The following is a 21,227-nucleotide window of genomic DNA, read 5'->3' as shown; positions in this document are numbered from 1 at the left end:
ACGTTTCCTTTCAAGTACCAAGTAAGCTGCTTGGGCAGGAATTTGCCCAGGGCTATCAGCAAACCCTCAGTCAGTTGGTGGTTGTACCCCTCTGGCCTGGAAGCAGATGAAATTCCACATTGGTTTCAAGGCAACACCTCTCAGTGTGTACAGATAAAGTTGCTAAAAACATCAGATATAGTCAGGCTAAGGAGACTTTGTGGCAGGAATCTGAGTCAGTTCAAAATTTACCTTCATTATCTCTGGGGAAGGGTTTTCTATTCCCCAAAATTCCTTCTTGGTGCATCTCCTTCTAAAGCACCATCTTGGTGCATCTCCTTCCCTGTTTGAGTGTGTGGACACAGAGAGACACCTAATTAAGAAGCCGAGACGATACCATTTCCATGCTAAATGTGGTTCCTCCGGGTCTCCTGTGACTAGAGGTGTGCTCTGAGCAAGCCGAGACTGGGCCATGCCGCGCGATGATCTCCCGCTGGTACTTTGACGTTGCTGAAGGAAAGTGTGCACCCTTCTTTTACGGCGGCTGTGGTGGGAACCGGAACAACTTTGACTCAGAGGAGTACTGCATGGCGGTCTGTGGCAGCATCAGTAAGTGCCCTCCACAGCGCCCGCCGTGTGGGGAGCGGGCCTGGGCTCACACTAACCCCTAACTGTCCACACCTCTGCTCACCACTCAGGCCTCCTTGGCCTCTTGCTAACCTGGCATGGTAGTGGGTGACTTCTTGGCACTGTAGGTGGGCTCTGAGTAGGGGGCTGAGAGCTTAACACCTCCTCAGGCGAGGCTTTCGCACCCATCTTTCTCTCTATTCTCTGTCAAAGCGTACTGACATTTCATGTGTCTGTGTGTGTGCATGTACAATGCATGTGCAGGAAAAAACACAAACTTTAGGGGAAGCCTCAGGTAAGTTTAAAAATATCTCATAGTTTTTATAGTGTATTCCCTTGTATTTCTGACCTTTTTTTTTTAAGCAAAAAAAATTAGAATGCATATTTCCAGATTTTTTTGGCTTTGTTTGGTTTTAGTTTGGTTGAATTTTGTATGTGTTTGCAATGAAAAGGAGACAAATGAAAACATTTGATTTTTTTACATTCCCCTAAGGGCTGTGGTGCACTTGTGGTGAATCATCTCCCACTTACGTTAACTCAACCATATGTTTTAATGACTGTTTTCGCTGAAAAAGGATGTTTGCACTGATTCAGAGTGGTGGCTTTCTCCACCATGCGCCATTGAAGCTGATAAATTAGGTGCTAGTTTTATCAGATGGGTTCTGTTTTGAGAGCCTCTTGTACACTCGTCTCCCAATGTGCCTTGCAAGCAGGTACTCCTGGGAAAGCATCAGCTGACATTTACACCTGACACATTAAAGACTGAGTACATGTCTCACTGCCCTGCCTGTTCACAGGGCACAGAGGAGCAGAACACAAGCAGCATCTCAGGGCTCCTTTTAGTAAAATATTTTCCAAAATTGGCCTAGGAGCATTTTTTAGTGAGTAGGTTAAAGGGTTCAGTAAGGGTTAAAAATGCACACAAACAAATGAAGAGCCTTAGCAAGGGTTACTATGTGTGTCATGGAGCAGAGGAGCTTACCTGTATTTTATTGGAGCAGAAGCAAGAGCAGTCTTGGAGGCAGGATTGCTGCACTGATGCTCCAGCTGCATTTTATCTCAGCGTCTTCTAGAGCTGTCTATGGCAAAGCTCCAGGGAAGGGACGTGGGGAAATCTGCCATGATGGGAGTGAAGAGGATACTTCATGAACTGTGGTCAGCTTCTGCAACAAGACAGAAGATGTAGTGAAGGGAGAGATCTGTGCAGGAGGTTGGAGTGAGGTCTAATGTATTTACTAACAGAAGAACATTTTGAGCCATTCCTGTGTTAGGTAAGATATTTACAGAGATGCAAAACATGATTTGTCTCTGATTGCATCCTCTCTTTGGGAGGATAAATTATCTTCTCTTCTACTCAGGAGATTCTGCTCTGTCTAATGGAAGTTGTTGTCTGTCTGGGTGTTTTTTTCCTCAGATTCATTTCAATAAAACAATGACAAGACTATTACCATTTCCATGATTCTCTTGGTTTATTTTGGAATTCCAAATTTTTGGTCTAAGTAATTTTCTCTTTAAGGACAATGTAGTTAGGCTGAGTACTTGAGCTTGGTTGACTTTATTTGTGCAACTCAAACTGATTTTGTATCTCCCGTAGGTTTTTTTCTCCCTGACTTTTTTTTCTTCAGTAGATTCTCAAACAAGAGTTGAGTCTATGCGGATACACTTTCCAAGCTATTTCAGTTACATTTTTATTACTGTATCCCGCAGCCATAGGGAGGAGAGGAGAGAGATCCAGCAGGCAGTAATTGTGCAGCAAGATTGATTTATTTAATTATTTTACAAACTCTTTTATAGACTTTTTTCTTCATAGTCTAATTGGACGAAGGATCAGCCACCTCCCTGGGGTGATTGACTAGAATCCTAAAACATCCATTGTCAAAATATTTTTCTACTGTACCATAAACAAGGCTTTGCAAGGTTGCAGGTGTTCATAGTTTGTAGAACTCTGCTACTATCTTTGTGAGAGAGAAAAGTATCTCACAGGCTTAGAAAGAAGCAAGAAAAACTCTTGCTAGCAGCAATATTTGTATCCACATATTTTCATTCCTGGTTTTTAATGTTATGTCAGTGTATTCTATACCCTCATCTATACACCTGTTATTTCTATCCCTGAAGTAACTTTTTTTTCTTTTCCTTTCATGTACTGTTTCAGTCTCACCATGCTGTTTCTGCTTATTCTTCGTATTTTTGCTGAATAAAAATTGTAATGAAAATAATTGGAAGTGCTGAATGTAGTAAGTTTCACCACTGAAATGATGTCTTATGTTTAGTACTAATCCAATGTTGCTGAAAGAGGTAGCACAGACACTACCGTCACCCCAATCTCACAGAAGAAAAGAAAAACAGTGTAAAATAGTTTCCATCAAGGCCACTTCTGTTCTCTGCTGTCATTTTTCGCCCCGTCACCCTTAATTTAGTCTTTCTATTTGATCTTTGTGCCTCCTCCTCACTTCATTATTATTAATGTATTTATTCCATTCTTTATTTCTTTTCTCTCCAAAGTTCAGATTGTTGTTGCTCCCTTGTGTCCTATTAAAACAAAAATCAAGCCTCTATTAGGCAGGAGGCAAGATGGATGCTAAAGCACATCTTTCCTTTGTCTAGGTATAGTTTGCTTTTCAGGATAAACTGGTGTTGGGGTTTTTAAGAGACCTAGTTTTTTTCCTGTTAAAGGAATTTTCCCCCATTCTGTTACTAAGACGATAAATCGCCGGGTACTTAAGAAAAGACAAAAGGGCCTGGCCACCTTTTTGTTTCACCGGGGTGTGGGTTCAGTTCGCTCTCAGCGTCCAGAGAGAGGAGCTGCAGAGAAAGGAGCTGCTGGTTCCTCTTCTCAGCCGTTTTTTTTCCTTTTCTGCTGGAAACAACGCCGGGATCCCAAAGCCACTTTCCCTGCCCTGCTGGAGGCCGAGCTGTGGCTGCCCTGCCCCGCTGCTGCTTTGAGCTTTCGCTACGCTGTAGCCCTGCTCGCCCTGCCTGCCTGGGCATCCGTGGGGTTTTCCCATCTGGATACATGTCCTCTGCCACCCGGGATTTGTGCTCGCCCCTGCCGCTCCAGCCTGCCGTTCCAGCCTGCTGTTCCTGAGAGCCTGGGATCGGCTGCCCAGAGCTTTGTGAAGCTTCTTTGTTCCTTCCCTTCCCGGGATCCCAGGGCACTGGTGCCGCGTGTTTCCCGAGCTCGCTCCGGGGCGCCCCCTGCAGCCGCGGGGGAACCATCGCACCTGCCCTGCTCACCGGGAGCCGCCAGCGCCCCTGCCGGCTGCGAGCGGAACTGCACCCCAGGGGAAAGGGCCCGACAGCCGAGAAGGCTGGGACTGGGTTTGTGATTGTTTGCTGTTACTGCCATAGTTATTGTTGTTTGTTTGACTGGTTATATATATAATAGTAAAGGACTGTTATTCCTATTTCCCACATCTTTGCCTAAAGGCCCTTGATTTTCAAAATTATAATAACTCAGAGGGAAAGGGGTTTTATCTGCCACTTCAAGGGAGGCTTCTGCCTTCCTTAGCAGACACCTGTCTTTCAAAACCAAGACAACTTGTTAGATTGTACAGAGTAATACGAAATAGTGGATAGCATTGGGTTTCAGTTGTTTACTGGGCAAAGGGTGAAAGTGTGGGATGTGAGTCAGGTTTTCTGGTAATGAATTGGAACTGGACTGAATCGAAATGTGAGGAAGTCCTGTTGTCACAAATACCCATATACTGCAAAATCGGAATACTACTATCCTGAACACTTTTTCTTAAAAAGCACGTTTTATTCTGCTTTCTTGCTGAGTCTCTTTGCCTTGATCTGGAAAGTTTGGTCTGTCCTTTTGTGCAAAGCCTTAGACTGCCTCCATGTTCAGTAGATTTGACTGGTCTCTGCCATCTGACTGAATGATTTAACTGTTGGGTAGGAGCTATTGCTGTCATATTTTTTTTTCATTTATCATCCGACTCCATGGAAATAGATACATAATTGCTTTAGAAGTAGTAGGCTTTGAGGATGATGTTACCAATTCCTTCAGCCTGTCAGACAACATGCTCAGTCTCTACTGATTTTTATTAAGAATGTTCAGTACTGTCTGTGGTTTCTGTTCAATATAATGATTCAAACTTCTACTGTGTGACTGTCCATAATGGCTCCTTTGAAGTCACAGAATCTGTCAGGGGGTTAATTTGGATTTAATGGCCTCAGAATGAGTATATATTGACAAGAATAAGCAAACCTATTGCTGTCATGAGACAAAGGAAAGATTTCTGTCTTGTTATCATACTGAAAAGTAATTTGTTGTACTAATTTTTTTACTTGTCTCTTAATTGTTGCATTTTAAACATCCTTAAAGCTACAGGAAATGTATTTTTTTAAGTGAGTACTATTTTGAAATACATTAATGCTTAATTCTTAACTTGGGGACTTAAAAGCTGGGAAAATCCATTCTGTTAAATGTGCTTCGTTTCTCAGACAGCTCTCCCAGCAGCTCCTGCAGCCATCAGAGCTGAGCGGAATTCATGACTGTCTCAGTTTGAGACAAGTTTAGGAGGAAATGTCCTGTAATGAACGTCTCCTTGTAAGAAGGCAGGTTTCAGCACTCCCTCCCCCACAGATACAAAAGGAATTTCTTGGATGAAAGTGAAAAATACTATTTCTTTAACAAGCAGAGTGCCTGCATGGCACGCAGAAAAAATGAGTAACTGTTAAAATATTAAACCTCCTCGATGTGGAGGAAGCTGCTGGATTCAAAGTTCTTTTCTGTAGCTGGCTTGGCCCCTCCCGAGTTCCGAGGCCAGGATGCAGTGTCCCTGCAGCCTCCCTGTCAGTCCACAGGGTCCGATGATCTGGTTCTCGGATTGCAGCTAAGCTGAACAGTTCCAGAAGAAAAAGAAGAAGTTCCGGAGGATTTCAGTGTGCTAGTATGGGAACATTTCTTGCCTCAGCTAACAGGCTGGCTAAAAGCACGAAGGTGCTCCCTCAGTTCTGCAGCGGTGAGAACACGGGGGAGCGTGTGTGAGTCCTTGAATACAAACTGCACTGAAGAATTCACTCGGCTTCTCTTCCTCCTCTCCTGGACCCAGTTTAAAGCTGGGGGTCCCATTTCTGGGCATAAAGCAGTCAATAGGGAAATACAGTATTATCATAAAATCACCTCAAGACAATAATAGCGTGTTTTCATTTGTTCCTCATTCAAAGTGGGAGTGAGTTGTATTCTGGTGGCACAGTCAGTTTTTGAAAATTTTGACATATCATTAAAAGGACCTTTTATAAATAGTTGTGGGGTTTTTTATGATAGTACTGAATTTCTGTGGCTCACAACAGAGGAAACCAGCAGGGTTCAATGTTGTCAGTTCCCTCCTTCCTTGCCATAAACCCTGAAACTTAGTAGGAAGTTTAAATGTTGACTCATGTGGTTTTATTTTTGGTCATTTTAAAGCACTATCACAGGTTTTTGGGTGAATTTAGGTACAGTAGTGTTCATTCTCTAGACTAAATACTGAACTTCCATATTTGCTAAATCTTTTGGTGATTTTTAAGTGGCAGTTACTGTCCACTTTAATTTTTCTTCAGAGGTGTATTGTGAATAAAGATCTGTACCTTTTACAGCAGCAGCTTACAAGATTGTACTTCTGTTGCCAGTCATTTCCTTTATCCATTGTTTGCTTGTTTAGGATGTTGACATGTCCCTTGTTAGCAAGAAGTAAAATGTTTTGGCAGCTAAACTTGCATGCCAACTTCCAGTGTCTAAGACATTAAAGAACTGTGACTTATAATATCATCTATTCAAATTGTTAATTTTGACTACAACCTTTAGTTGTAGGATGCAAGTGACTAATTCCTGTTTTCACAGTTTGTTAGTCTATATACATTTGCACTTTTATTTCACCTTTGAACCACATATGTACTGGACCTTTTAATAAGTAAGTGGGTGAAGTTTAGGATTCAAAAAGGAAATAATGCAAAAGTTTTCGTATCCCAGAGTAAGACTACTACTAATTTCAAACACTAAGAATTTTATTAATATAAGGTATTGTTGTAAGCAATGTTTACTGTAACTTGTTTTGCTGGATCTAACCACAGCATTTTTTGTTTTGGATCTTTTTACCCTCTGGAACTTGATGACTCTTGTTTACAACCTTGGCAGAAGTCATGCTCATGAAAATACTTCTGTCTTGGATTTTTTCTCATTTGATGCAACATGTGAAGAATTTAACATTTTTTTCCTCTTGTAAATATTTAAACTTATGATAAGTTGAAAGAGAATAACCTTGCAGCAGAGTATTGCAAACATGCTTGAGGAAGTTTTGCTTTGGAGACCTGCTCCCAGTCATGAAGTGCATCAAAGAACTCAGAGAGGCGTGATCTGAGCCATTAATGGATGAATTTCGAATGGATATTAGCAAGGCAAAATTGTATTTGTCAGGGTTGGTGAAAAGGAAGTTGCATTCATGGAAGGCCTGATTGCCAGGTTCTAGCTGTGCACGGGTAGGAAATGTATCTTGACATTCTTACACAGGAGGCTTTTTATATGAGAAAATTCAACTTAAACCCTAGTTTAGATGGCAAGTATCACCTTTAATTAAGCTAATGGATCAGGAATAATAGGAGTATGGTATGTTTTGTTGGGTGGGGTATTTTTCTCTCCAAGGAGTCTCTGAGGGATTTCACTAAACTCTTTCAAGCTGCCTGTCGTTTGATGCCATACCAACTACTTAAATTCTAACATATTAAAGGAAAACAGAAGCAGTCTGTGCAAAGTAGGGGTTGGATATCACTGCATAGTGAGGGAATTCTTGCTCACTTTGCTTGAATTAGCCCAAATGCACTACCAGTGTCACAGCTATTTCCTAGTTACCCAACAGCAATGGCTGGCAATTAGTGCAAGCTTGCTGATTATTTCCAGCCTTTGTGAGGAGTTTTTTTAATCAAAGTTGTTACAAATAAAGTAACTATCTGTGAAGCCAAACTGTCACTAAGGGAGGAATTTGAGGTATTTCATTAGGTACTGTGGGGTCCATAAGTACTTTAAAATGGATTTGCATTCACACTTATATGTTACAATTTACCTTTTAAAAATCAACTTACGTACAAAGCATGTAACTTTGCAAGGGGCTTTTTGCTGGCTTATGGACTTTATTCGTTACCAGGTTTTTTTCATACTTGAAATTTTTCTTTTGGCAGCAGTTTCTAACCTGTTTCAAGAAAATTATTTTGTTCACTCTGCTGAGTTTCTCCTGGTTTATAAAACGGGGTGAGGGAGGGAGAAGAAATCCTGATGTATTTATATGTATTTGCTGTGTGTAACATGTTCATCTAAACCCTGTTTCTGTGTCTTCCTCTGAGGCTAGATAGATGGCTGCATTCCGATGGAAATGAGAACAGATGCTTCTTTATTAGTCCATCTAAATTTTTCCCATACTAAAGTAGAAATTCTGCTTTTCTTCTCCCTCCCCTCCCTCTCTCTGCCTCTAAATTTTACATCAGTCCCTACCACAGCTGCTAGCACTCCTGATGCTGTTGACAAATACTTGGAGACACCTGGAGATGAGAATGAACATGCACATTTCCAGAAAGCTAAGGAGAGGCTTGAAGCTAAGCATCGTGAAAGAATGTCTCAGGTAAGGGGAGATTTCTTTATTCCTAAATGTGTGAGTTTGTCTGTCAAGTGATAAATGATCCTTCATCTTCTTCTTTCCCAAGGCTTCATCCAGGTGCCCTGCCAATTTGCAATGTGTAAACACACAATTTACTGCCTTTCTGACTCTTATCTAAGAATTCAGCTAACTGACACACATTTGCGGTTGTGTCACCATTGCAATCATAAGTCGATACAGTTACTAGAAGGGTTAAAAGAAAAGAACTAAAAGATGTCTCTCATCTTTGTGAAAGAATGTTTGTTTTGTAAGATTGTGTTTCAAAGTCAAGAACTTGGCCACTGTTATCCTTCCCTTGGGGCAGCTGAGGGAAATGGTTTGTGTTGAGGTTTTCTGTGTGTGCCCTGGGGTAATGTGAGATCACATCTGTTCATCTAATGGTCTTGAGCCTCAAGGTAACATGATATGCATCTAAAGTCAAGATGTAAAAATGGTGCTTTTGAACTGAAAATCCAAACTGAATCAACTCTTTTCTTTCCCTTCAACCAAACAGATTCGTGTAGCCTGAAATTGTACACTGGTTTTAATCCAGTGAGAGATGAGTTACCCACTCTCTGAGAAGCAGGGTTTATAATGGTAATGCCAATAAATAATGGTCAGAGTTTCTGCCTTAGTAACAGCAAAGAAAAAATATAAGAGGTTTAAAGGAAAGTCCGTGATGCATATTTTTTGAGAATGAAACAACGACAAAAAATGAATGTAGTATAATTCAGATGCACTTCATATACCCATGTAGCTAATTTACTGTATTTTTTTCATTATCCCCTGATGGGATTTCACTGTGCCTGTCTGTTACTGATACATTAGCCTTTAGCTCTGTGCTAAAATGTTATTCCAAAAATGAAAATAAAATTGTGAATGAATATGAAATTAAGCTCTTAGTGTAAGTCCCTGTCTATTGGCACCGTAGCTGTGCCTGGCACTTTTCTAATAAATTGGGCAGGGCATCTTACCTGAAGCACTCATCTGACTGGTGCAAGCCACATACTGAGAATGTGACATGTCATAGATAGAGGAAGATAGGTGCTCCTCATCTGCCTGGGAAGTGTTGAAGCACAAATAAGCTGTCTCCTTTCTAAACAGAGAAAATAGAGCCAATTTAATGGGCAGGGAGTCTGGAGAATAAAAAAGGCACACAGCCTGCCTAGCAGAGGAGAAACCCTGCCTTGACTAGGCATGTAGAGTGTTAGTGGATAATACAGTCACCACCCCAACAGTCATTCCTCTTGAAATAACCTTTTTGTAAAAAATGCTGTTGAGGTGGATTTCCTGAAAGGAAAGGACAGTCAAAGCAGATTTCCTTGGCATAGTCTTCAGATTCTTGCTGTGGTTCCATGTTTGTCTCCAAAATCCCAGTATGTAAAGGTCAAGCTGAGTAATTAAGGGCAGTGTTGGGGTGAACTGTGTATTTTCTGTTTTAACATGAGCATTTGGAGGGCCCTCACAACTGAAGGCTGTGGTTCAGAGGTTTGACTGAAGCTGGAGCTGGTGCCCTCATTAGCACATTCCTAGCCATCCTTCCTATCAGCACTAATGAGAGGACAGGGGGTGAGGTAGGTCAGCTGCCCATCTCCTGCAATGTCAGTCCTCCGAAATCAAGTCAAAAGCCAGCTGTAGCCAGTTCAGCAAATTAAGTCGGCCCTGGTAAACAGCAGCATGATAGGTACATTTTTTTAAAAAATTAATCATTAAGTTGCCTAAGCTGCTTATGAAATCGCATCTTAAAGGACATATGTCTTGAAGTACACAGACCCCCTGCAGAGCTTTCAAGATCAGAGTTTACTTGTAGAAGGCAAAGCTAATTTTTAGAAACTTAAGTTATGATTTTTACAGTATTGAAATAGCCTCTCCATGTTAACTTGTCAAATGTTCAAAAGATAGTAGATACTATGGGCAAGTAGAAAAGGCAGCTAGTTCACCATTCTGTGTTTTCTCACATGAACATCTATGTCCAACACCACTGATTTCCTTTTCTGGAAGTTGATTTTAAAATTGCTTTTTACATTTTCTTTAAAATCAGGTATGTTTTTAATATAAACTTAAATATATATGTAGCTGAAAATGAATCTGAAACTATTACTTGTTAAGTTAAAAACAATGCTGAATAAATTAGCTTAGCAAGCCTTTGCTGTCAATGCTTTTCTCAGTAAAATAAAAGGTAACAAGTGAGAGTCACTAGACAAGTCTTCCAGCTGCACCAAACATTTTTTTTATTCAAAGTCCAGTTCTTTCAAAGCTGAAAAATGGAGACTTATAAAGAGCAGAAATGCCCATTTTTCTTCTATTAAAAAAAGGAAAAATGATCAAGTAATTCTTTAATCTTGATAAATGTCATACTCTGAAATAGACTGGTTTGTTCACAAAACACAGATATTTATTTAAAGGCTAATTTTAATTAAAAGGCTAGTTTTAAAATAGTATTTGATTTGGTGCACACCTTACTTTGCAATAGCCAATTAACTAGTAAAAAATCAGATGCATTCTAGTTGACATGCAAAATGTAATCATCTGAGGAGTAAGGAAGTTTATCACTAAAAAAATTATACTGAAGTGAAATATTTAAAAACATGTCATCAGGGAAAATGTAAATATTCTGCATATCCTCTTTCTGAGATTTCCCTTCATTTACCATGAAATTCTGACAACTCATGTTTCTTTTTCTCTTGTATAAAGATGTTCACATGAGCAGAGACCAAGATTCTGTCAGTGGTTATGTCACATCGTAGTTCACAGCTCATGAAAGACTTTTACTAGGGAAGTCTGTCTCTGTAATGACCTGTTGCACCTCTGGTTCAGACTCTTTTAGTCCCTTTTGCTCTAAAGTGTCCATCCCTTTAGACTACAGATCATGAAAGTTTTCCTGCACCACACCTGAAGCAACAGAGCTTATAAAGTTGCCTAGGAAGTACTGTAAGGAGAATTACGTTAACACAAAATTTTAAGCTTTTCCCACGAATCGTTAATACAGCCAAAGCACGAAAACTGCATTCCCATGGAAACAGGGGTAGCCATTCAGTGATGTATGCGTAACCTCTAAATGTTTGTTGTTCTCCAAAAGATAACAGGGAGAGGTTATGCTAACTGATTGCAAGGTGCCGTGGTTCTTGGTTCTTGTTTTGGTACAATTCTCCTTTTTCTATTTTCAGTTTGTTAACACCTGTACAGCTCCCTTACATAATTAGTTGCTGCTAAATAGCCTGATGAACCAGATACTGAACCTTACTCAAGGGAGCAGTATATTTATACATTTCTCTCCTCAGACATCTTGTGACATCCTTATGTCTGAAATTTGCTCTTCCTCTGGCTGCCTACAATATTTTTGGAATTGTAGCATGTAGAATACTTATGATAGGAACTTAATGATACCTTGTGTCCTAGAATAGTTTTGCTTCTTGGAAGTTTATTTCCAAAGCAAACACCTGAAAATACTGCAGTTCTCAATCAGCTTGAACAGGCCTGAACAGGTGTTCCATTCAAGACCTTTTTTTTTTTTTTTAATCATTCCATGCCACTCGTTCCAACATCCTGGATATGTCTTCATCTGATTTTTAGTTCCAGTGATGCTATAGAATCACAGAATGGTTTGAGTTGGAAGGGACCTTAAAGATAGTTTAGTTCCATCTCCCTGCCATGGGCAGGGGCACCTTCCACTACATCAGATTGCTCAAAATCCCATCCAGCCTGGCCTTGAACATTTCCAGGGATGAGACATCCGCAACTTCTCTGGGCAGCCTGTGCCAGGGCCTCACCACCCTCACAGTAAAGAATTTCTTCCTAATATTTAATCTAAACCTACTCTCTTTCAGTTTAGAACCGTTCCTCCTTATCACTACATGCCCTTGTGAAAAGTCCCACTTCTGCCTTCTTGAAGGCCCCCCTTACACAATGGAGGACTGCTATAAGGTGTCCTTGAAGTCTTCTCATCTCCAGACTGAAGAACCCCAAATCTCCCACCCTGGCCTCACAGAGGAGGTGCTCCAATCCTTTATCATCCTCACAGTCCTCCTCTACACCCACTCAAGTAGGTTGATGTGCTTCTTGTGTTGGGCCCCAGAGCTGGATGCAGCACTGCAGGTGGCATCTCACCAGAGCAGAGCAACAGAATCCCTTCCTCAACCTGCTGTCCATGGTCCTTTGGATGCAGGATACACTGAGCTTCCTGAGCTCTGAGCACACATGGCCAGCTCATGTTTGGTTTTTCATCCACCAGGACACTCAAGTCCTTTTCCCAGGGCGTCTCTCAGTCCATTCATTGCCCAGCTGACACATGGCCCTGTTGAACATGAGGTTTTCCCAGGCCTGCCTCTCAAGCCTGTCCAGGTTCCTCTGAATGACATCCCTTCCCTCTAGAGTATCAGTCACATCCCTGAGCTTGGTGTCACCTAGCTGAGATTGCTATCAGTCCTACTGTCCATGTCCTCAACAAAGATGTTAAATAATACTGGTTGATGTATTCCCTAGATTCTACCATGTCTACTACTGTGTGTGGGAAGCCTGTTTCCTTCCTTAAAACTGTCCGGTTAATAGGATTACGCCCCTCAGTTGTAGTCAGGACTCTTTGGAGAGGTTTAATAATGTTATTACCAGAAAAAGGGTCAAGACTTAAGTGTGGAACAAAAGCCATTGTCAAAGATAGGCATCTTTTTGGCATGACTGTGACCTCACTAAGGTCAGACAAGTACCTCTGCTGGCCTGATTGTGCTAACCCAAATATCTGCCATAAATTCTTCTCTTCCAGATACGCTTTTGTGCCCCAGTGTAAAAAAATGGGAGTGAATTCTGCTGCTTTCAATACATAATAAAATTTTTGTACTTAGCATCTCTTAATAATGAATGACATTTTCCATACTGTCTCTTTCCCTCTTGCTGTCCCCTACAGCCCAATTTCAAAAGGCATCTGCCAGGCACTAAGGCCTGAGTTTTGAAGAAGTTTGAATTTGAAATGGCGTGCTGTTTATATCTCATTCAGAAGCTGTTTTCCCTGTACAAAACCTCCAATTCTTGAAGACCCATTGTTAATGATCTGGTTTAAACTCTGAAAAGCAAAGAAAGCTAAGTCTCTGTGCATAAACCAGAAAGAACGTAGAAGGTTCTAAATATTCCCAGAATAGAGATTAAAACCAAATGAGGTTAGATGTTGATGCCAAAAAATTGATGTATTTTATTTAATAGTAAAAGAGGCAAAGAAAAGGAAAGAGAAAAAGAAAGAAAGAAGGAGAAAGAAAGAAAGAGAGAAAAAGAAAGAAATGAAAGAAAGAAAAGAAGGAAGGAAGGAGTGTGCGGGGGGGGGGGGGACGACAGGGAGTGGTGACAGGGGTTAGGTGGAAGTATATCCCCCATCCGAGGGCCGCAACGACATCTCGTTTCTCCCCTCCATCTGGTCTGCTGGTGGTCGCCACTGTGGCCACTGTGCCCATGCTGCCACACGCCACCACATGCTGCCACACATCACAGAGTACAGAATCCTGTGGATTAATAGACACTTTGGGCCAGGTGGGAACGCCCATGTGTCTCCCCTTGCAGGGACTAGCTTGACACACTGCCTTGCAACACTGAGGGTCTGCTGCATCATCTCTGGTGCAGGGTCTGGGGACCCTTTTGAGGGGGGCCCCTTTGATGGGCCATGTCACCCCCTTCTGCTGTGGATAAGCTTCCACTCCCCCTCTGGTGAGGACCCCTCAGCTGGGCTCTTCTGCACAGTGGAGGATGCGCAGTCACTGGGCCTCTGACCACAGGCTTTTCCAAGATACCCAGAGCTTCTCCTCCCTCCACCCTTTGGTGTGAGGGTCTGTTCCAGCCTGGCAGCTGATAGCCCTAGGGCTGTGGTCTCCACCTTGGAGGTGTTAAGCTTGTGCTTTGTGAATGTCCCCAGCCCTGAGTTGTTACTTTATCTTATCTTCATCAGCAAGCAGTGTAAGGCCTCAGTCAGGGTAGGGTAGTCTCCTCTGCAGCTTTTGTAATACAGTTTTTAAAATCCTTTAAGAAAATGTTTAAGTCATAAATTACAATATTTCAGTCTCTGATACCCATGAATCTCTATGTTTTTCATAGGTCTGTGCTGTCAACAGAGGAGAATAGGTTTACAAGTGCAGAGGCCAAGTTCAGCCTTTTTCTGCACATGCGTAACTGGGGAATTTTTTCTCCTTGCTTTTTGGGGACCTCTGTAGTGCTGTAGAATATTTCTCACTCACGATTCCCTGAAGTGATGATCTTTGGTGGGAGCAGGAGTTCCCTGTGGGTGGTAGCATGGCCCATGGATAGCTGTATCTTCAGTTGGTTTGCACATACACACAGATGCTCTCAACCATTGAAGTCTTCTCAGTTACAAAAATCGTCACTGAGGGCACAGCAGTCTTACATTGTTTCTGCAAACAGCCGTGTAATTCTGGGATTTTTTTCAAAACCTTTCAGTATTGTCGCACCAGAGCTGAACTCCGAGGCCACTAATTTACATCCCTCCCAACTAGCTGTATAGTATGTCAGTTTATCATCCTGCCTTCCAAGCCTTAAAAGACTTAATGAAATAAAATGGACAGAGACAGATGTAGTCTAGCCAAAGGTCCCCTCATCACATTACCCACAGTACTTATTTTTGTTGTGTGGATTAGCAAAGGGTTAGTTTGGGGGATAAAGATGGGAAAGGAACTCTTGTTCTGAAGATCCATAACTGCTCTTTCAGAATCAGAAAATTAGGCAGATGTCAGAGATGTGGTTTTAAGATGGAAAGGGAGAAGGGGGAGAAGAAAATCATGAAGTTGTCAGCCTTGGCCAATGTTCAGTCTTGAGCACATCATTGTAGTTTATGACTTGGGTTAATGCCATAATTTCTGGGCCTTCTGTAAGTTCATGTTCTGTTGCAATCCACTCTAATCACAGAGGAGCAAAGAGAGCTCTCTGTGACTAAAGCAGAAAGAACCATGAATATTCGTTCCAATATTGGTTCAAATATTCCCCAAAACGAGATAAAACCCAAAAGAGGTTAGATGTTGATACCAAAAAATTGATATATTTTATTTAAAAGAGGGAAAGACAAAGAGAAATGAAAAGAAAGAAATAGAAAAAAAAGAGGGGGGAGGGTCAGGGACAGTGACAGAGATGAAGTCGAAGCATATCACCCCTCCATGGGTCCCAAGGATGTCTCCTTGTTCTCCTCCATCTGGTCTTCTTGGTGGTGAGAGTCCCGCGCTGAAAAGTATAGAATCCAATGGATTAATCACGTTTGGGCAGGTGGGACCACACATGTACCTCCCTGAGGAGGACCAGTCGGACACTGTCCCTTGCAAGACTATGGATCTGTTACATCATGTAGTATCATGTGCAGTGCTCTGGTGCAGGGTCTGGGGACCTCTTTGGGGGTGTGTTATGAACTAGTTTAACAAAGAAGACCAAAGGAAACTAAGCCTCTCTGAATAAAATGGATGGGACCCAGAAAGTTTTGAATTATATCCAAAAAACATGATTAAAACCAAACGAGGTTAGATGTTGGTGCCAAAAAATTTGATATATTTAATTTAATAGTAAAAGAGGCAAAGAGAAAGAAAGAGAAAAGAGAGAAAAAAAGAAATAGAAAAAGAGTTGTGTGGTGGGGGTGGGTAGACAGGGAGAGAGTGACAGCATCATCTTGGTGTTCCCCTCTATCTGGTCTTCTTGGTGGTGAGAGTCCCCCGCCACCCACTGCCACCACACCGGGAAGTATAGAATCTCGTGGATTAATATACATTTGGGCCAGGTGGGAATGCCCAGGTGCCTCTGCTGGATATTTTTTTTTAAAGGCACAGGCTCAACCAGGTACCCTGAGGCACCATCAGCACTTTCCAGTCTGTTCATCAAAGAGCCTGATTAACAATGTCTGGTGTGGTGTGTGGAAAAACTGGGAAGCCTGAGACAGGAGGTGAGTGCTGGAGGCTCAACGTGCAAACGTGAGTCACAGCAGGTCTTACTTCTCCTGCCTTTGTTATTGGTCTTGGTAAAATTTCAGTTGTCCATGTGGACTCTGAGCTTTTTTAAAAATTGCCTTGACTATTTCTATTAAATGGTGCGAAAGTGTGCATTTTATTGAGAAGGGAAGGAAAGGAAATGCACACTGTGAGTAATTGCTTATAGGTTTCTTATTGTGCTAGCGCTGCATGTAAATAGTGACTTATTTGTGTGCACTTCATTCTGTGGGAACAATTGTTCCTATATAAAATGTGTTACCTGAGGAGATTGCTGTCTAGGTGTGAAATGACTGAAGGCCCTAGGTAAGACCACAGGAAGGTTTCAGATCTCATGGACAACAAGTTAAGAGTAACCTACTCCCTGACTATTGAAATACTGCTCTGTGTTACAGGGGGAGGAGGCTTCTCCCATTGCTGAAAGAAATTACACTGAAAGATCTCCTATGTTATTTTTCTGACAGTGTTGTACTTGAGATATATATTCAGTTCTTGGAGTGTTTCTACAACCCCTGTTTCTGAACAAATAGTTGGACTAGCATGAATTATGTGTAATTTTTGATCTGCCCTACTCAGGCCAGAGATGCAATCTGAATAAATTAAAAGGTTTTATGGTGCCAGAAAAGGTGGCATGATCCAATTGGAATGAGTTGAAATTCACTCGTTTTGTCCAAGGATAGGAAGAATTGGTTTTCTTTCTGTCTGAGATGAAAAAGGGTTGGTGTGTTCACCCATGGAGATCTCCACTTCCCTTGCTTGAGGGCTGGTTAACAGCTGTGTTCCTTCACAGTGAAGTTATGAGAGCTTGGCAGTGTTTGGACACACAAGTACTGTCTTTGTTTAATTTAATAATAGGATCCTACCTTCATTAAATGTTGTAACTGCCTTTTTTTCTAGAGATAAAAGGAGGAGAGTAATGTAAAAATATTACTCTTGGAGCTGTAGTGCTTGGCTGCAGCTAAGCCCTGGGACAAGAGAGGAAAATAGGAAAGTCACACTCGTTGTTTTGTTCATTAGGTCATGAGAGAGTGGGAAGAGGCAGAACGTGAAGCAAAGAACTTGCCAAAGGCTGACAAGAAAGCTGTTATTCAGGTAAAGGAAAATGCAACCTTACCGGCTGGGGCCCCAGTTAAGATGCATAGGGAGCTGGGTGTGATGTAATTTTATAGTCTACTTTACAGAGATTTAATTTATATTCTCTGCTCTTTTTTTCTCTTGCGGTGTTTGTTTCCTGCCGTTAGTGGCTGCTGGGTGTCTCTGTACTTTGCAGCCAATCCCTGGAACAGCAGTGCAGGACATTGCTCCTGACTGCATGGAGAGGTAGAATTCCACTTGAATTTAGATTTACCTTCAGTGAGAACTGAAAACTCAGTTCCCACAGGCTCCTATCAAAATTTAGGCCATGACAAACTAATACAAACTGCAGGATCTAAGCTCAAAGCAGAGATGGAAAATGTGATCTAAGGAAGGAATCGCCATCAGTTTTGTCTGAAAGAAGCCCTTAGCCAAAAATTATTTTATCCAAAATGTATTATAATTCAAAAATTCTGACAAGCCAGACACTCCTTGAATCCCACTGTCAGGTATTATTCAGTACTGCTGGAATGTTTTCAATGCACAACTATAAAAAGGAAACATTCAGAACCAGATTGGTTTGCACATTAGGTCCCACAGCTTTACTCTCTCTGCATTTTATTCAGTCAATCTTTTCCTTTACTGGAATAAGTTTGGGCTCAATTTTTCTTCCTGGCAGCCAGTTTACAAGAAATTATAGTTACTCTGTTCAGGCTGGACATTTTTTTCTCCCTGTGTAGATTTGCTCATGAAGTTGTGTTGATAGCTCTCAATGGCAGGGGTGTACACTTGCCAAACTTCACCCTCCCCCAGGCACAATTTCTGTGGTGCTGAACCTCTGTCTCGGGGCAAACAAAGGCGGTTGTGCTAGACATGTCAGGAACATTTTTATTAGATTAATAAAATCCTGAATACAGGGCACTGCAGTTCACACTGAAATCAGTAAAAGGTGTGTGCAGTGCAGAATTTCTGGGAGCCAAACTACATTAACAATGGGGAAGGATTTTGGTGCTTTGCAGACAGAGGTGTTCACATATGCTGGTCTATGCTGATGTCTTCTCTGTTTCTGTTGTGATTGGTGGTTTTTTCAGCATTTTCAGGAGAAAGTGGAATCACTGGAACAAGAAGCAGCAAATGAAAGACAGCAGCTTGTGGAGACTCATATGGCACGAGTGGAAGCCATGCTGAATGACCGTCGACGCATTGCTCTGGAGAACTACATCACAGCCCTGCAGACTGTCCCACCCAGGGTGAGTGCGATACCACAAACTTTGCCAGCTGTGTCAAAATCATTGTAGTTCTCCTGGAGGAAATACAGATGTGCCCATGTGCAGTCCAGCTTTGGAGCTGGGAACGTGCTCAGTGTGCAAGAGCTGCGACAGCAGTCAGACCGTTTGCACAAGCTCCCCATGTGCATACCTGTCAGTGGATAGATACATACATAAAGATACTAAAGCAAATCACATGGAAGTTATTTGGCTGTCAAAAATTGTAGCTGTTGACAGATCCTGCATGAGGAGGATGAAGTGTCCCTTCAAGTGATGCACATTAGGGTACTTCATCATGACAACATGGAGCTTAAAGATAGGATAGTTATGATTTTTTGGTTTGTTTGTTGAAGTGTTTGGTGAAGGATCTTGTGAGGATTGTTGAATGGCATGAAGTTAGCACTCTAGAAATTCAAAATTGTCTGCTTTGGATGTGATGGCTATTGGTGGGTGTAAACTTGTACATTCAGATTGCAGATTGAATGGAATTTAATGACTCTGTATCTCTGACACCTGTTTTCAATACCACAATAGCTGGTCAGTGACCTCCAGAGGAAGAGAATTTGCAAAAAGACTGGGGGAAAGCAGTACATTGTTTTATATATCTCTGGCGTCTTAAACACTTCCTAGATGGAAAAAACATTGTTACACTGCTGAGTCTTTTAGGTTATTTGACCTCACTGGGAGTTATACCAACATGGCTAACATGATTAAATTACATATTTTCAGTAAATTTCCTTCTGAGGAGAAACCTGCATATTTGATAACCATGGAAAAGTGATCATCGTCTTAGTTCTTTATCATCATCATCATTATTGAACTTTTTTCTCCATCCTGTGGTGCAAAACTCTCTTGCTTTTACTGTGTATGCCAAGTAAAAGTTAAAATCCTTTACTTAGATAAAAGTGTCATGGGGTAACTTCAGGATAGTTATGTGAAGAGTTTCTGTGTATTTTGCAATATAGTAATTCGTGGAAAATGAAGCTAGTCTGTGTTAAATTGGTAGAGGATGTTATTTGGCCTGAGTGTGACTTGCATGTTATGGCCTCTGACCACAGTGAGGGTAGTGAAAGGCTTGAACTCATTAGGAGACAGGTTAGCAAGTTATAGGTTGGGATGCAGCTTCTTTTAGGAAACTGGAGTCTGTGGCTCAGAACTGAGGTGAGGTGAGTACATGGACTGGCTGCAGGTCATGTTTGCTGTTTTGCGGTGTGGGTTTGGGTAGTTCACCAAAGGTAGGGTTTCACATTTGGCTTTGGAGCCAAGCTTTCCTGCTTTGAAGTTGAGCCTTGTACAAATGTAATCCTGTCTGAAAAGTACCCCAGTAAAATGATTTGCTTTTGAGCTGTGTGTGTATCAGGCTGGCAGCTTGGTTCTGCAGGTATCTGCGGTTGTGGAAGGGTATGAGGAGGACCACACACAACAGCAGAAAGGTCTCTATAGCTGCCAAAATGTGGAATGCAGAAGATACAAAGTGAACTTCAGCTGCAGAACTCTAAGGGGCAAAAATGTTAACAGTGACTTTGGGACCAGAAAAACTTGCATTTTGTGCTTGTGTTGCTTATAGTCAGCTCCCAGGACATTTAAATTACTGATACATTTCCTGTGTCAGGGGGAGAGCACCAGACCTGAAAGGTGACATGAGTCCAGTAAAAGTAAGTTTTGAAGGTACTGCTCAAAAGACTGAAGTGCATCCTCTGTTGAGTATATATCCTATATATGTCCTACAATAGCCAATAATTCTGAAAGGAGCAGGCAGCAAGCATGGAGGTAACATCAGCTGAAGGTGCTACTAGACAGGGACTCATCTCAAAATAACAGGGGTGAACAGTTTAAAAAATAATGTCTTTAAACAAGTCCTTGGTCAGTCTTGTAGATGGTCTTGTCCTTGCCTTAGCATTTTTTGGTTGTATGCTCTGTAGCTGATGACAGTTGAGGTGTTGAACTGTTGGTCAAGTGTGTGCCAAAGCACTTGAAAACACTGACCTTGAATTCAGCAGGAGGATTTGTCTGATTGTATTAAGAAAGAGGGTGAAACCTGGGGAGTGATTGATGGTAGCTGAACAACCTAATGAGTTAATCCTGTCCACTAACTGCTTCGCAGTATGTGGAGCTGGAAATCTAAATACACTGTGAATCCAAACTTTGGGTGTCTAGCCAAAGAGAAAATGGGATTAATGGAAAATTCAGCTCTCATACCCTAGCTGTATTTTGCTCTGGCAGTTCCCTAGTAAAGTAAAAGTGTGTTTGATGCAGTTGTGTTATCTTTGGGAGAGTAATTCATAACTTTCCTGATAACTTTTAAAATATTATTAGAAAAGGTGTGGGAGTGGGGGGGTTCTGGAGTTCTCAAACTATTTTTAAGAACCCCCTTCACAGTCTGCTTCAAGTCAAATGGTTTGCTATTAGTATGTTTACAGCAAAAATAGATTCTAAATATTTTAAGTGATGGAGTCTCTTTCTCTAAAGTTGTGAGGAAGAATTTGGATTTAAATTTTAAAAAATGAATTAGACTTTTTAATTGAAGTGCTGCATGCAGTTAGGAGGGTTAAAAAGTCTGGGACTTCTTTGTGAATAGCTTCTGTGTCGGATCAAAAACTGTAACTGCAGGTTTTTTTCATGTGTTACACAGATGATTGCTTAGGGCCAGTGTCAGAGGTGTGTGCCTGTGAGTACCACTCAGGGCAGCAAGGGAGAGAGGGAGCACAGAGAGA

At 41.5% G+C, this 21,227-nt stretch overlaps 1 protein-coding gene across 4 annotated transcripts in view; it reads left to right on the top strand.

Moving 5' to 3' along the window:
• APP (amyloid beta precursor protein) overlaps positions 1-21,227 on the top strand; it is a 222,561-nt gene that overhangs the window by 143,832 nt on the left and 57,502 nt on the right. For 2 of the 4 annotated variants that reach the window (XM_082279366.1, XM_082279365.1), the window contains exons 7-10: positions 421-588; positions 8,068-8,201; positions 17,189-17,263; positions 18,337-18,495. In XM_082279366.1, coding sequence (XP_082135492.1) covers positions 421-588; positions 8,068-8,201; positions 17,189-17,263; positions 18,337-18,495 — 536 coding nt within the window. The remainder of the gene's footprint in view (positions 1-420; positions 589-8,067; positions 8,202-17,188; positions 17,264-18,336; positions 18,496-21,227) is intronic. The other 2 variants (XM_082279368.1, XM_082279367.1) reach the window with 1 other exon arrangement.

The sequence above is a fragment of the Coloeus monedula genome, assembly GCF_965178545.1.
Source record: "Coloeus monedula genome assembly, chromosome: 3".
Taxonomy (NCBI): domain Eukaryota; kingdom Metazoa; phylum Chordata; class Aves; order Passeriformes; family Corvidae; genus Coloeus; species Coloeus monedula.
This window is presented reverse-complemented; position numbering and strand designations above follow the sequence as displayed.